The following is a 15,364-nucleotide window of genomic DNA, read 5'->3' as shown; positions in this document are numbered from 1 at the left end:
GGACTTAGACTTTCTAAATAGAATATGTATATAGAAAGTCTCTATTCACTATATCAATAAAAAAGCAAAAAAAGCAAACTTCCTTGTTTGTTGTATTATTGAAATTTTCCTGAAATACAGTTTGAAAACAATGAAAGAGAAACCCATTTAACACACCAATGTCTGCAACAGCTTGAAACTGCAATTTCAAATGAACCTCCAGTTGGTGTAAGAAGTTCCATAAAATTTGAAAAAATGCTGAGAGGCACTCAGAAAATTTTCTTTACTCCCACCCTTTTTTTAAAGTTATATGATGAATGTCTCTTATCCTTGTTATTACCTTGAAGATTGGTATCCAAAGCTTTAAAATATCAAGTGCCCTATGTAACTGAAGCTATGTAACTGTAGCTAACCTGGAGATAAAATAATTCTTTCAATTTCTTAACAAAAGAACTGCTAACGTTTTACAACAGTGCCAACTCACTAAATACAACGGAGAACATTTTAAAAGAAATTTAATAAATAATAAAATATAAAGCAGTTTATAACCCCAATATTTGCCTTGCTTTAAAATATTTAATTCTGAATTCTTTGACTTATCTCCCATTATTTTTAATAATTCCATCAAGTATTTATTTTTAAAACCACAACAGTGGTATGAAACAGTATGCAAATTACTTTTCTTGTGGAAAGCAGGTCATTAAAAATTATTCCCTACATTTTATACATTTGCCAACATCACTAATGCCGGTGCAAAGGTATTAATAAAGAAAATAGAGTCATAATGGAATTTTTATCATTAGAATTATAGAATCCTTGCCAAATGAATAAGGGATGTGTTATTTTTAAACTCTTAAGTTATAAAAACCAACACAGAGACATTAAACTAGAAACCAAATTCACTAGGTAGCTGCCCTGTTCTTTCACTAAACCTTCCAACAGAGCTAACAAAATCTAACAGAAGTGCTAATAAAAAAAACCCAGCCAAACAAAAGAACATCAGTGATTTCACAAGAGATACCTAGGGCAAATACTTAAAAGTCTATCAGAAAGAAAATAATGAATTATTGTAACCTCAAGGCAGAATAGTTGCATTTCCCCTCCCCTTATACATGCACCAGTAGGACTCATTGAAGGGTTAAAAAAATCTTCTAGAACTTGCTAGCTGGTTCACTGCACAAAGACGAACACCCCAAGATGGAGTATCTAGGATGATACTTACCATGTAAGAAATTATACCACTGTCGCATTATGTATTCTATGTGTGTATGGATGTACTAGCTGTCAGCATAAGAGTACACACCACGCTAGCAAATGCCTGGTTGGAGCCATAAGGTCTGATGACCAATGGAATATCCAGGTAAGTGTCAATTCTCCAGCCCTCATAGCCACATTCTAGACATCTTACATAGTCCTTCAGTTTGCCTTGATACAGTTGATTTATGAGATCAGCCTAAAACAAATGGAGAGATTTATTTTGGCATAGTCTGAAACATCTAAAAAAGGTTAAAACAAAGTATTTCCTTTCTTTAGTTTTACACTGACATCCCTTTTTCCTTACACTTCATTGAAGAGGGAGAGATTGCAGTTATATATTAAACATGTGAAAAATATACATTTTATAATCACAAATGCTACTGGGCAATAAAATGTCCTGATGGTTCCCCTTTTCTACTTTATGTTTACTTTAGAGCACTCTTATCATCATGGTGGTTCCTGCTTTCTACATATAATGCTGTGCTCTAAAGTAAACATTATTTTATAACATTATTTCTTATTACTTAATCACGATTATATTATTTCAGTCCTTATCTGTGTTCAAAAAATGCTGTTGGCTGGTCAGGGGAAGGTACTACAAAGGAATCATTTGCAATTCCCTACTGATGATTGCCTTGAAGGGACGAGTACACCATTGGATATCCATAGTATGCAGCAGTGCTCTGACCATGGCCATTCCAGTTTTATCTAGAGCAGGGAAAGGGAAGCTGCATAGAGCCATCTATGCTGGCTAAGGGATACCTAGGAATTTCCTCCATGGTGGGGAAACCCTCAATTGGCCAGTTATGCTGGCCTTCTGCAGTGCACATCAACACTGAGGATCCAGCTCACTGTGACCAGGACTTAGACCTTTACACACACAACTTTAATTAAAAGAATAAAATCTGTAAATCAATCTCAAAAAATAAATCACACAAGCATCCTGTAAGTCAACCACTGCCTCAGACAAAAGACAGTGGCAGCTTTTCAATTGTCTTGCAAAACAGTTAACACGTGACTACATTTAGAAGACAGTTAAACATTCCTCCAACATTCTTTCCCTGAAAGATGAAGTTTTATGGTAGATTACCTGCTCTGTTTGCTTCCACTTCTGTTCCAAAGCATCAAACATGACTCTACAAAGCTCTTGTACATCATGCTGCTGCCATGCTAGTATAAAGTAAAATTAATCTCATTCAGTGAAAACAAGAAAAAAGAAGTCACAGCCCTCTAATATTTTCAATAGCACAGTTATAAATTATATATATTGTTTAAAATAAATCGTTTAGTTTTGAGGGTACTGTCAAAGTTCTATGCCTAAAATATGATTACTGTAAAAACTTCCCCTGTAGGGCTTAAGTTATTCTAAAATCATAAAATGAGGAAAATTAGCATACATCTTGTGTAAGTTTTGAGCATATGCTCATACAAGTATGAATATACATGTAAACAATATGGAGGTGCTTGTCTGCACAGTTACAGTTTAAGACAGTCTTCCATTATAAACCTGATTCTGACACACCTCACCCACACTTCCCCAAAACTAAAACAAATCCACCTAGGTTTTTCCCCCAGAAAGTTTAAGGCATATAAAGTCTCATATCATGGCAGGGCAAGTGCAAAGTGCAAAGGATCAGCAGGGCATAGGGCAAAATTACATTGTCCAAGTGACCAACTGTGCATCCCCAAATTTAATGTCTTTGGAATTTTCTGTATTATTTTCTGTTTAAGTTTAACCTTTGCATTTCTAGGTTGATTTTTGTTTTCTGAGACAGCTACATCATCTTTTATAGGGGTTTTCCTTTAAACAACTGATATTTACAACTTTAATTCCAGCTTAAAGATTTTTGCCAGAAATAGATACTTAATGTTACAGTTTTGCTTAGAAGCTTCTCATTTTTCATTTTTATGTAGTTTTAAGTTTGATTCCCCCCCCCCAATCTTTTTTTTTTTTTTTAAAGCAGCTAGAAATTATCTTTCCAATGATCTCAAATACTTATTTAAAAAGTTTGAATTCACTCTGTGGATTCTGACCATAAAAATTCAAGAAATCTAAGATGAATTTTCATTCATTGGCCTCACACTACAAAACAAAAAGCAGTTTTAGAATCGAAGTGTCCATTTAAACTACTCTGTTGGAACTTGGTTTTAGGTTCTTCTTTAAAATTGTATGAACAGATGTCTTTTTACACCACCACCATCAGTTTAGTGCCCTTATGTGTGTCCTTGGAATAAGCACTAGCCAGAAAACAACAGCTATTAAAATTATTCTAAATTTTCCACATAATAAAATCCAGCATCAAACATTACCCTCACTACTATCCCATCCAAAGCTCCGTGTAACATCTGTTGTTTCAATTGCTCTCTTTTTGCTGGTCTGCAATAAAACAAACAGTCTTTGAAGCTGGTAAGGGATGCTCATCACTGCATCTTCTTCAGATTCTTCAAATTCCCATCTATTAACAAATAAAATATTTGAGTAATACTTCTAAAGCAATTTATTTCACAAAATAGCATTTAAGTTTGGAGAAATTATATTGCCCTTAAATGTTTGCTAAATTGTAGGAGTTAATTCTGTTTGACTTAGCTTAATGAGAATCAAAATTTTCTCCAGGTTTCATAAATCACACTCAGCAGTCAAAAAACCTAACCACAGTTTACAACTGTGCCAAAATAGTGTCAATCACTTCAGAATCTCTGATTTAATTGCTGCTATTATGGACACAAGCAACACTTAGGTGTACAACTTTTATAGATAATATTCAACATAAGGGTTGGGTGGTTGTTTTTTTAAAAAGCTAGATGATTACAATCGATCTGTAAGCACCTAGATGATAACAGGCTGATAAAGTAATAGCCAACATGGATTTTCAAGAACAAATTATGAAAAAAACAACATAATTTCCTCCTTTGACAGGGTTACTGGCCTAGATGGGGGAAGCAGTAGATATGATTTATCTTCATTTTAGTAAAGTTTTTGACAGTCCCACATGATCTTCTTGAAAGCAAACCATGAAAGTGTAGTCAAAAGGAAATTATGAAGTGGGTGGACAACTGGATGAAAAACCATACTCAAAGAGTAGTTATTAGTGGATTGCTGTCAGACTAGGAGGATATATCTAGTGGGTCCTGCACAGGTCTGTAACTATGCACTTGGACATTAGAGTGACGAGTATGCTTATAAAATCTGCAGATAACACCAAGTTGGGAGGTGTTGCAAGCACTCTGGAGGACAGGATTAGAATTCAAAATGACCTTGATTAATTGGAGAACTGACCTGAAATCTACATGATGAAATTAATTAAAAACAAGTGCAATACATTCAGGAAGGAAAAAGCAAATGCACAAATAAAAAATGGGGAATAACTGGTTGGGCAGTTGTAGTGCAGAAATGGATATGTTAACGGCTGTAATAAAAAGGATGGTGATTGTTTGCTCTCAATGTCAACTGAAGGTAGGAAAGGAAGTAATAGGCCTAATTTGCAGCAAGACAGATGTTAGATACTGGACAAATTTTTGAACTATAAAGATAGTTAAGTACTTAAACAGATTACTAAGGGAGGTTGTGAAATCAATGACTGTGGAGGCTTTTAAGACAGGTTAGACAAACACCATCAGGGTGGTCTAGGTATACTTGATCCAGCCTCAGCACAGGGGGATGGATTGATGACCTCAATGGATTTGAGGTGGGTGGGGGAGGGGAGTGGAATGGAATGGACCTTGATGACTTTCCAGTCCTGCATTTCTAGGATTCTTTGGATGTGTCAGCTTTGTTGGAAATCTTTGCCACACAGTTCGTAAGCAATGCACCTCGATATTCATAGGTCAAAAGCTATAGTTCTATCTTAGTTTAAACTTGCAAAGCTCATCAGATATAGCATATACTCAAATTATAACGTGCATATCTCTGCTTTACAACAACTTCTGCACATTTGCTGAATAATCTCTCCTCTGTGACAACACTATCATGATTGTTTTTTAATACTAAACTAAATATGGCTGCAGTTACTTTTGATCTGAAATGTGCAAGGGACATGCACTAGTCCATCTTTTACATATTTATTCTTTTTAAACGTACAAGTGTTTCAGTTTTTGAAACTGTTTCAAGCCAAATGAAGTGCAGATTTAACTTTATGGTACTCAGGCCATTTTTTAAAAAGCCTCCATTATGAATAATGATTGTAAAACGTTTATACATTCTTTTTAAAAGATTTTAACATTCACTATTAGGCATTTGGATGTTATAAAATATTGATAATTTCAATGTTTTAAAAATATTTCAAAATAAATGAAGATATATACAGGATTAGAAGAAAGCTAAAAACCCATTTTGCAAAGAGCAGATGAATGACAACTTTATCATCTTAATCCTATGTACTTTTATGCTTATACTCATCTACCCTACAGGAAAAACTAGACAGACTTAAGCATGCCTGATTTGGCTATAGGTGTACTAGACCTTTAGACAAGGTCTACCATTGTTATCTAACAGGTTTTTCCCCATCTACATTTGGAGAAATTGTATTGTACCATTGATGTCCATTAACCACAGCAGAGAACCATCCTAGCCCATGGCTCACCTTGTGGTACATAATGTGCCAGAGAAGATCAAATAATCCCATGCAAAGAAACCATTCATTCCATTTAGGAGGGAAAGCATGATCATAAAACAAATTTTACTGTGTCACAGATGGATGCTTACATCAAAATTACCCATGACAAAGAAACATCTTAAGTGTCCTTTAATGGCAAAAATGTTTAAGCATTATCTATATAGGATCTTATACTGCAGCCATCATCGTGGTATTCAAACACTTTACAAATTAAAGTGACAAGAAGATCCCTGTGTTGCCCTCATTTCCTCAGAATTTTAGGGCTTATTGGGTTTGATTGGGGTGTTTGGGGTGTTTGTTCTTGATTTGGGGTGAATGATTTTGCTCCAGTTATTGGAGGGAAGCTGAAGACTTTTTATTTTAATTTTGACTTGAAGATGTAGAGGTTCTTGGTCACTCTGATTTCTTCTTGAGCCATGTTCCACAGTTATAGGCCAGTTGCCAAGAAAGATTCCTCCTGGGCACAAAAGTCACTACTTAAAAGAGCAAGGGGTTTTATTTGGAAATAAGGTGATTGTAGATGCAACCTAAAAAAATGTGTTGTTGGCTTTACGTGCATAGGGAGAGTACAACAAGTGCGAACAGAGAACAGCTGTAGGTTCACCTCATGGTTAAAACTCTAGGTAGCCAAGTAACTGAACCTGATCTAGAATAAAAAAAAAAAAAAGGAGAAGTTTGTTCTTGAGGCAAGTTCCTTCCTTGTTCTCCTCACAACCCCTGTTCCTTATGTCTACCCACCTTGGAAACTGCTGCACTGCCTGCACACCCAAAATAGCCACTGCAGTTTAGATGCATTTGCATTTCCATATAGGAGAGATAACATGAAAGAAATTAACATGCCATGCCTGCATATCTATGGCAGGATAGAAGTCTATTACATTAGTTTTCTAAGATGTCAATATTAATGATACTATCTTGTTTATATAAAACAAATACTTACTTGTATAATGCATTTCTAAATTCAGGAGTCATGAAAAGTGTTTGCAATAGGCTGTTCAAATAGCAAGTCATTGCTTGATTTACTAATCCCACATAGCCTAAAAAAATATATAAATAAGAGTTTTGGTTGGAAACACAGAACAGTTTCCACACCTGTCAGAAGAAAACTAATATGTAACTGACAAGAAAGAATGATTATAGAAGCAACATTACCACCACCACATGCAGGTACAGTCATTAAACACCACATTTTTCACCATAAAAAAGTGAAGACATGACAAGAACTGTTGTGCTAATTATTGCTCAATCTGGGACAGTATTAAAGATGTACAGTAAAAAAATCATTTGGCATTCAACTTCTCAAATTTTCCTTGAACCACATGAGTATATTTTAGTAATATTGTAAAAGATCATTCATTAATATTAAAAACTAAATGTTCAAGGTTTACTAGGTACTACTTACGTGGGCACATGTGAAGCTATAACCTAGTATTTTTTTAAATGATTTCCATCAAGAAGGTAATTTACACTGGAGACTGAAAACAGTCCACAATTTGGTGTAATTAAAAGCAAAATAGCAACTTTAACTGTAGTAATCACTCCCTAAGCCAGGGGTGGCCAACCTGCGCCTGAGAAGGAGCCAGAATTTACCAATGTACATTGCCAAAGAGCCACAGTAATATGTCAGCAGCCCACATCAGCTCCCCCCCAACACCTGCTGGCAGCCCCACTGATCAGCACCTCCTACTCCCTCCCCGTGCCTCCCACAGTGTGCAGGAGGTTCTGAGGGGGAGTGGGAGGAGCAAGGGTGTGGCAGACTCGAGGGAGGGGGCAGGAAGGGACAGGGCCTTGGAGGAAGGGGCGAAGTGGGGGCAGGGCCCATGGCAGAGCCAGGGGTTGAGCAGTGAGCATCCCCCCCCAGCACACTAGAAAGTTGCCTGTGGCTCCGGCCCCCAAGTTGGTGCCTATACAAGGAGCCGCATATTAACCTCTGGAGGGCTGCATGTGGCTCCAGAGCCAAAGGTTGGCCACCCCTGCCCTAAGCCATCATCTGAAAAGCACTTTGTGCTGATTAATAACAAATCAATAGCCTTTACTGTCTCTCCCTAAGATGTTAAAAGTTACTCGTCTCCTCTCTCTCCCACCGCATAAAAAATAGCTACAAACTACTACTAAATTCAGTAACAAGTTTAATTAGTTTCAAGGGAGATGGGGAGTGAAACGTTTACCTAAATTAAAAACCATCTGAAGTGGCATTAAGGCCAGTTCTGTCCAAACCATGCAACATATATGGGACAAAGTAAAAATTCAATATATTGCTACATACAGTGACATAGAAATGAATTTGGACATTTGCTTTTGTGACATTTAATTCTGTATTCTGCAGCTTTAAGAATACTCGGGTACAGTTCCCTTCTCATAATACAAAAGGCAACCACCCTTTGCAATGAACAGGAGTTTGTGTGAAAGGAGTTCAAAATTGGGATATATGTATTATATTGTATTTGTTCTCTTACTGCAGATTTAGCTACCACAACTGTATTTGGATAAAAAGACATCTGACATCAGTTAGCACATGAATGTTTACATCCTATCAGTGTTATGGTATTCAACACCAGAGGTCAACAACAGTCCTAAATTCCAACTACTAATGAGAAAAGAAGGTCTGTTTACTGCAACTTTTCTCACACCACTGATCTCAGTGAAGTCACAAGTCAAGAAAAGTTTCAAATATAGCCTACAAAAGGACAACATATGATTACCATTTGCATTTACAGCATGATTTACACTACCAGCTGAACACACAAATGCATGAGAAAGAGGGAACAGAGGTACTATAATCCCACAAACAGTACTGTCAAAACCAAATTATAAATTGGGGTCTAGGGAAGGTGAAACCTGCTTTTGAAGGAACATTTCTTCACACACATTGCAATCCTATTATAGGCCAAGAACGGGATACTTTTGTCCCTTTCCCAAAGACAGTTCCGGTAAGAACTATCAACAGTAGATAAAAAAATATTCTAACATTTTAATGCATTTAAAATAAATGGCTCTTTCTTCTTCAAAATAAATTAAGATCCTGCTTACTTAAGAAGAGTTAATATTATTTTAAAATAATTAACACTTTATTAAACAGGTTAAAACGAAGTGGGACAAAACACCATACCTGTCTCTGATTTACTCAGGATAGAAGAGTATGAGTAGTTTTGACAGACATAATCATTGGTACAACCAACAGAGCCTTCTCTTGGTAGAGGGCCTATAAACCTCTCTTGATTACCATCATCTGTCATACCCGATTCCTAAAATATGAATACATTGATTTTTATGTAAAAATTCATTTACTTAACCCAATTAACTTTTACAAAATAAGTTAAAACTCCACTAATATATATCTCATACAAAAGAGCCTATGTTAAAAGATCAGTTAGGTTGTAAAGTCAAACACTCAAACTTTATGAAATGCCCGATTTACAGTTGCCCTTGTAACCTTAGTTCTGTCCCCTTGTGAGTCCATCCTGTACACTGACTGATGCACATGTCCTGTGGAAACAACAGTATATGACTTTGTAATTAAAGATTATTGTAAAGCATACGCATACAAGGGGGAAAAAATTAAGGTTGCACAGGCAATCATAAATCAGGCATTTCCGAACATTCAAGTATTTGATTTTGCCAACTAGAGTAGTTTTGCAAAACAAAAAAAGTGTTACTACATTTCTGTATGCAATTGCCAGGGTTAGATATGCGGATTTTGTTATTTTGTTTTTTTTTTTTAGGGAAGAGCTAAAACAAATTCTATTATGCACAACTGTAACAATCCCCTTATCATACATACATCATTGGAACCCTGAACCAGTAGTACCGTAGCAAACACTTCTACCCTGGGAGCTTTGAGACTGGCTCCTGTTCCATGTGTGGAGCCCCCAGACTAGAGTTAAGTTTTTTTATTCTAACATACTGCCAGAAACTTTCCTGATGAACACAAATGACAGTAGGGAAATAGTTACTTATAACAATTTGTCTCAACAAAAACAAAACTAAATTTTATGTGAAAAAAGTCCCTAGCCAGAGGTCTTTCCCCTTGCTGAATTTCAAAAGCTAGTTAGAAACAACTGAGACATCAGAGTTTCTGAAAAAATAGGTCTGCAAGAATCGTGTGTAGTAGACAGCATCAGGCAACCTAAATATAGGTGTTTGCTACCAGTTCTCCCTATTCAGAGATTCCCCGCCATAACATAGGCTCAAGGTGGAATAAGGATGACAATTCCAGTAAGAGCTCTTAACTGTCTGTGTGGTGGTGATTTAAGTCACATTTCATTTCTGTGGTTTAACTGTTAACTCAAATCAATGGAAGTTATTATATGTAGCTGTTGGTAACCCTTTAGTTTAATCAATCTTCATACAGTTTTTATTCCTGTTTTTTAAATGCACCAATCCAACGTTTTGGGAACATGTATACTTAAACACAAAAACAATTTAAGAGCCAGCAGTAATTTGCTGGACACTCCACCATCCCATTTCCCTCCAAAACGGAAACTGTCCAGTCTGGATCCAAATTCTGACTTTGGTCACAAAAGAGTGAGCTTGAGGGTCGTATCCTGAACATATCTGTTCATACTATTGGCATAAAAGACATTTTGCTCAAGAAAGCCTCAGCAGGTCAGGACGAGGAAATGCTGACAGAGCAGCATATTAAATCTTTTGTGTAGCTAGCCTACCCAATGCCTGGCTCACATAAACCATTGCTATTTTCACTTCCTTGAATTCTAAAATTCACTCAGCAGGAACTTTCAAATATTTTTGTGACAGTCCACAATTTATTGTAAAAACCTTTATTGTGTTTGATCTGATTTTTTAAAAATAAATAAATAAAAATGCAAGCCTACAAAACTGACGTAGCTAGACTTTTGCTGCTAAAGATCCTATGTAGTATGCAGAACTATCTTACACTTGGCTGGGATACTATTAAATCCATTCTGTTAAGAACCGTCTTTATATAAACAAAGCTTATCAAGCAGTAACAGAAAATAACCAATACTATTTTTTATCACTGGTATTTTTACTTCTAATACACAAACAGGTAATACAAGTTTTTTTTGAGAGACTTAGTATGACATACAGGACTAGAAAAAGAACTATAATGTAATCCTGTCATAAGGGTAAGGCAGACACATTTTCTCTCTGGTAAAGCTTGAAAGGAATATAAACGTGGTGAATATATCTATTTTGGCTTACCGACACTATATGAGGCTGTTCACCATCTTTATCTGTCAAATGTAGAAAATTTTTCTTCCCTACTTCAAAACCAGCATCAAGAATAGATTTATCACTGGTTTGATCCAAAGGAGTCTGTAAGAATAAAACATCAGACACATTTATATGTAATCAAAGATTTTGTGAACAAGTTCAGTAAGTTTTCTTCTATATATATATTGCTTCAAATAATCTATCATACTACAGTGAAAAAGAAAATAGCCTTGCCATCTATGAAATAAGCAGCTTTTAGTATCAAACTTAGGAGTTCAGAAAGAACTACCCTCAGGAGAAACCAGTGCATAAATCAAATCCTAATCAAAACAGTTAATAAATATTTGCAAATTGGTCAGTTTATTCAGGAGCTGAACCATTAATCTATAGGACTGATTCAGAAATACAATGGATCAAATACAATCATTTTTATACACCTGGTGGCAGTAGTTCCAAGTGTGCTATAACTTGCATGCATCTACTGAAATACAAGCAGTTCTAGCATGTAGAATCAATATTAAGAACTTGTCAATTAGTTGTTCAGTAACTGTTCATTCTAGAATACACTTGACAGTACAAAAGTGTCAATCTAAATCAACAAAAACACAAAGAAATTCAGATTTAAGTCTAGTAACATCATTAATTTGCTTGGCTGTGATTAATTACAAATTTTCCCAGGTCTTAGATCACTATAGGAACTAGATGCAAGGGAAATATTTGAAAACATTGTACAACTATTGTTCTACAAAACAAACTTTTACAAAGGTTCATTTTATCACCTAATATTTTTCCTTAAAAAAAAATTGTTTTTGCCATTACCATATCCGCAACATTGATTCCATTTCCCCAAACTAAATCAAAAGTTCCATTAACATAGCCCACTTTGGAGGCCACATCCTCAAACAGCCTTCTCAGTGGAGTGGAAGCTGGCAGGTTTAAAGTGATACGTTCATTCACCGTCTTAGAATTGGTAATATCTTGTATTATACACAGCACTCTGGGTTCATCAGCAGCGCTTTCTATCTGAAATCAGAGCAGGCAACTTATTCAGTAGGTTACAAGGAGAGATTTTTTTAAAAAACGATTCCTGTATCTCTAAAGTAACAACACTAACTATAACAAATAAAATTTTGCTACACTTTGCAAATTTAAATCTAAAATTTTTAATTTTAGAAGCATGGAAATTATAAAGTCAATGTTAAATGCCATGGCACGTGCTAGCTAAGGTTCTTCTGTAATTTCTGTTCTCATGCTAGCTAAATTATGGTAGAGCTTTTATGTTGTAGAAACTCCTAAAGATATCTTAACTAGTCTTTTCACATTTATGCATGTATGTTTTTACATATTTTAGAAAATCAATCAGAAACACACACAAAAATCAGAGTTCTAAAGTACTAGAAATTAAATGTTACAAGAAAAATTACTGAATTTTACGAGAAAGCAAACAATAAAAGAAAGGAGACTGAATCAAGTGTACTCTGCTCATTTAATCAGTGTAGGTTTAACCTTACAGCATAGTAATTTTACATAGTATGCTTTGTAAAAATAAAGGAATATGAGAACTCAACAGTTCTACTAAACCTTCCTGGAAAAAGGTATGTAAATTACCAGATGTATTCAGTAGCAAAATGAAAGTTATCAAGGTTGTAGTTCAGGTACATTTGTCCCTGCATAATTAAGTTCTGCAACTTACAAAGCACATTCTGACATGTTTGTTATTATTAAAATAAAATAAAACAGGGCACGCAACACTAAGAAAAATTGGGACTCAACCATCATAGACAAACTTGTATCTGCAGCGGCCTTGCTCTTTCATTTTTAAAATTAAAAAACCTATATATTATATATATAAAAACATACACACTTAACAGTTTAGTAGTAAATGATCCACATAATTGGCTTCACAATTCTGCTTTATTTCTTTCTTATAATACTAAAGCTGCTTTAGGAAATCTATATAGCAGAAATCCTGTTAACAGGGAATGAGAAGGCTTTGTGTTTGTTTTTGGGGAGTCAGGGGATAGAGAAATAACTGCCTAAGACAGCCATCCCGAAGTTCCAGCCATGAGACAAGAGACCAAAAAAACAAATCCAGGAAAGTGGCTCACCACCTTATTGGTTCTTAAGACAGTAAGACACAAGATCTGCAACCTACAACAATCTTGAGGGCTGGCTTTAAAACTTCTGAACCTTCAAGAAAATCATTCTTTTGCAAAACTCACTGTAAAATGAGTTAGGACAGGAATTATATGCTGAATGACTTGAAATGAGTAAATCATCTTTGCTAAAAAGCTACTAGTACATATTGCTCTATGCACCATTTTATCTCTGGGAAAAAAATATTGGAATATCTGATTCTATCTCAAATAAATCAGGAGAAAAACAATCGAACTAGAGAAGAGCAAGAAAACTCCATAGAGAAGGGGGTCACAAAGTCCCCGAAACGCAAAGGAAAGGACTTTTTCCAATGTTGTGTTTCAATAACAGTTACTGTATAGGTTTCAGAGGAACAGCCGTGTTAGTCTGTATTCGCAAAAAGAAAAGGAGTACTTGTGGCACCTTAGAGACTAACCAATCAAATAAATTGGTTAGTCTCTAAGGTGCCACAAGTACTCCTTTTCTTTTTGCGAGTTACTGTATAAGAATTGGAAAGCCAAAGATCCACTGACACACTAAAATTAATCCTCAAAAATTATTTCTAGGTTTTGGACTTCCAGATTACTAAGGAACAAATCATATTTAAAAAACAGACCATACCAGAGTGAGGGGTGTGTAGAGAGGATAAGAAGTCTCCATTGTAACCAGTCTTCTGAATTTTGTAATGTGGAAAGCACAAGATCTTGCCTCCTGCAAATTCATGTCAAGAAGCCCAGATGTCTGCCCATTACAGAACAAGCACATTATTCTCAAAGGCAAACAGGTTCATGCTGAGATATTGCCAATTTTTGGTGGATGAAGACATCGCAGGTAAACAAGAATTATACTCAGGCTGAAAATGTAACCTATGACTTAAAATCATCTAGAGAATGGTCCTTTCCTGCTAGAAGGAGAGCTACAGGTAAGACCTTATAATTAATTCTATTTCCACACAAACGGCACTGTAATACATGAAAGTGAGAGACACGCAAGCAACTGAAGTAACAGCTTCACAGCTGTACTCTCTGTGGAGAGGGTCTATACCACTGAGCCTTATATGAGGGACGGATGCTGGTAGCAACAGCCAGAGTACCTGAAATCACACAATGCCAATATGGATACTAGAGACCTTAAATGCTGAAGTGATTTTTATAGCCTTCTCCAAATAATGCTTGAGGCATCTATCTAAATCATCACTAATAAAGCACTACAATACGAAGTGTCAAAGAGTAAGCAATACTTCTACATTAAGTGGGCTGACTTTCCATTGTGAATTTTCTCAGACTGGGAAGCTTGATTTCTATAGTCTGTAGGTATGCTGGACGCATTCTTCAATGCGGAACACTTAACATGAAAACATGCTCCTCACAGGTAGAAGGCATATTTTCCAGCAAATCTGCAACACTTCATTCATTTCATCCTTTCTGGAGAGTCTTATGGTCTGAACTCTCTGAGTAGGAGAAAGCATACTGCAATTGTGCAGGAATGTAAACTACACACAACAGAAAGAGTAAAGGAGTTCAGCAGAATACCAGCTTATCATAGATTGTGGGAGATAAAGCAATATCAGGAGAACAGCACATAGAATAGGATTGCTATTCTGGAGGACAATCCTGCTCCAACTGATTTATGCTACTCTGATACCCAGCTCTTTTCACTTCATCAGCTAGTCCACATTCATCTAACTGGCAGGCTCAGTGTGGTTTGAGGCATCAGGGATCATGTGGCTTCACCTGCCTAGCTATAATCCCAAAGGGATAGTGACAGGCCACCATGTACCATAGAGCACCATGGGACCAAACTGTATAGCAGCACTGATTTATTCTAAACCCATGAAAAAAACCCCTCACCGTCCATTCCTCCTCCTCCCTCCAAGGTTCACAGTTGAAAACAATGACTTCAAATTTAATGATTTTCAGTACGGATTGTTTTTAGGATGAGTTTTATCCACTATGTTCTCTAAGCAGTCAGCACCATACTCTGAACCTTGACTGCCACAATGTCCAAGCTGGCAGTTACAGAACTCTCTCTCACTGTGCGCCATGGAGGACAGCAGACTTGCAGCCTGCTTCAGTGGCTCATCTCCCTGACTTCCTTGGCCGATTTTCTACAAGCAGCCCAGCCAACACTTATGAGTTCTGACTCCATGGAATAGGACAGGGAGCGTACACGGTAATCCAATTAAC

At 36.2% G+C, this 15,364-nt stretch overlaps 1 protein-coding gene across 5 annotated transcripts in view; it reads right to left on the bottom strand.

The window, feature by feature from the left end:
- The window catches only part of USP47 (ubiquitin specific peptidase 47), a 90,530-nt gene that overhangs the window by 55,177 nt on the left and 19,989 nt on the right, over nucleotides 1-15,364 (bottom strand). For 4 of the 5 annotated variants that reach the window (XM_048855839.2, XM_048855841.2, XM_048855840.2 and 1 more), the window contains 7 exons: nucleotides 11,862-12,065; nucleotides 11,031-11,144; nucleotides 8,959-9,094; nucleotides 6,790-6,886; nucleotides 3,547-3,692; nucleotides 2,327-2,406; nucleotides 1,283-1,432 (listed from right to left, as the gene is read on the bottom strand). In XM_048855839.2, coding sequence (XP_048711796.1) covers nucleotides 1,283-1,432; nucleotides 2,327-2,406; nucleotides 3,547-3,692; nucleotides 6,790-6,886; nucleotides 8,959-9,094; nucleotides 11,031-11,144; nucleotides 11,862-12,065 — 927 coding nt within the window. Of the gene's footprint in view, nucleotides 1-1,282; nucleotides 1,433-2,326; nucleotides 2,407-3,546; nucleotides 3,693-6,789; nucleotides 6,887-8,958; nucleotides 9,095-11,030; nucleotides 11,145-11,861; nucleotides 12,066-15,364 lie in introns of those variants that run through there. The other variant, XM_048855843.2, reaches the window with a different exon arrangement.

The sequence above is a fragment of the Caretta caretta genome, chromosome 6 (assembly GCF_965140235.1).
Source record: "Caretta caretta isolate rCarCar2 chromosome 6, rCarCar1.hap1, whole genome shotgun sequence".
NCBI lineage: Eukaryota > Metazoa > Chordata > Testudines > Cheloniidae > Caretta > Caretta caretta.
The sequence above is the reverse complement of the archived record's forward strand: the minus strand, read 5'-3'. Positions and strand labels throughout refer to the sequence as shown.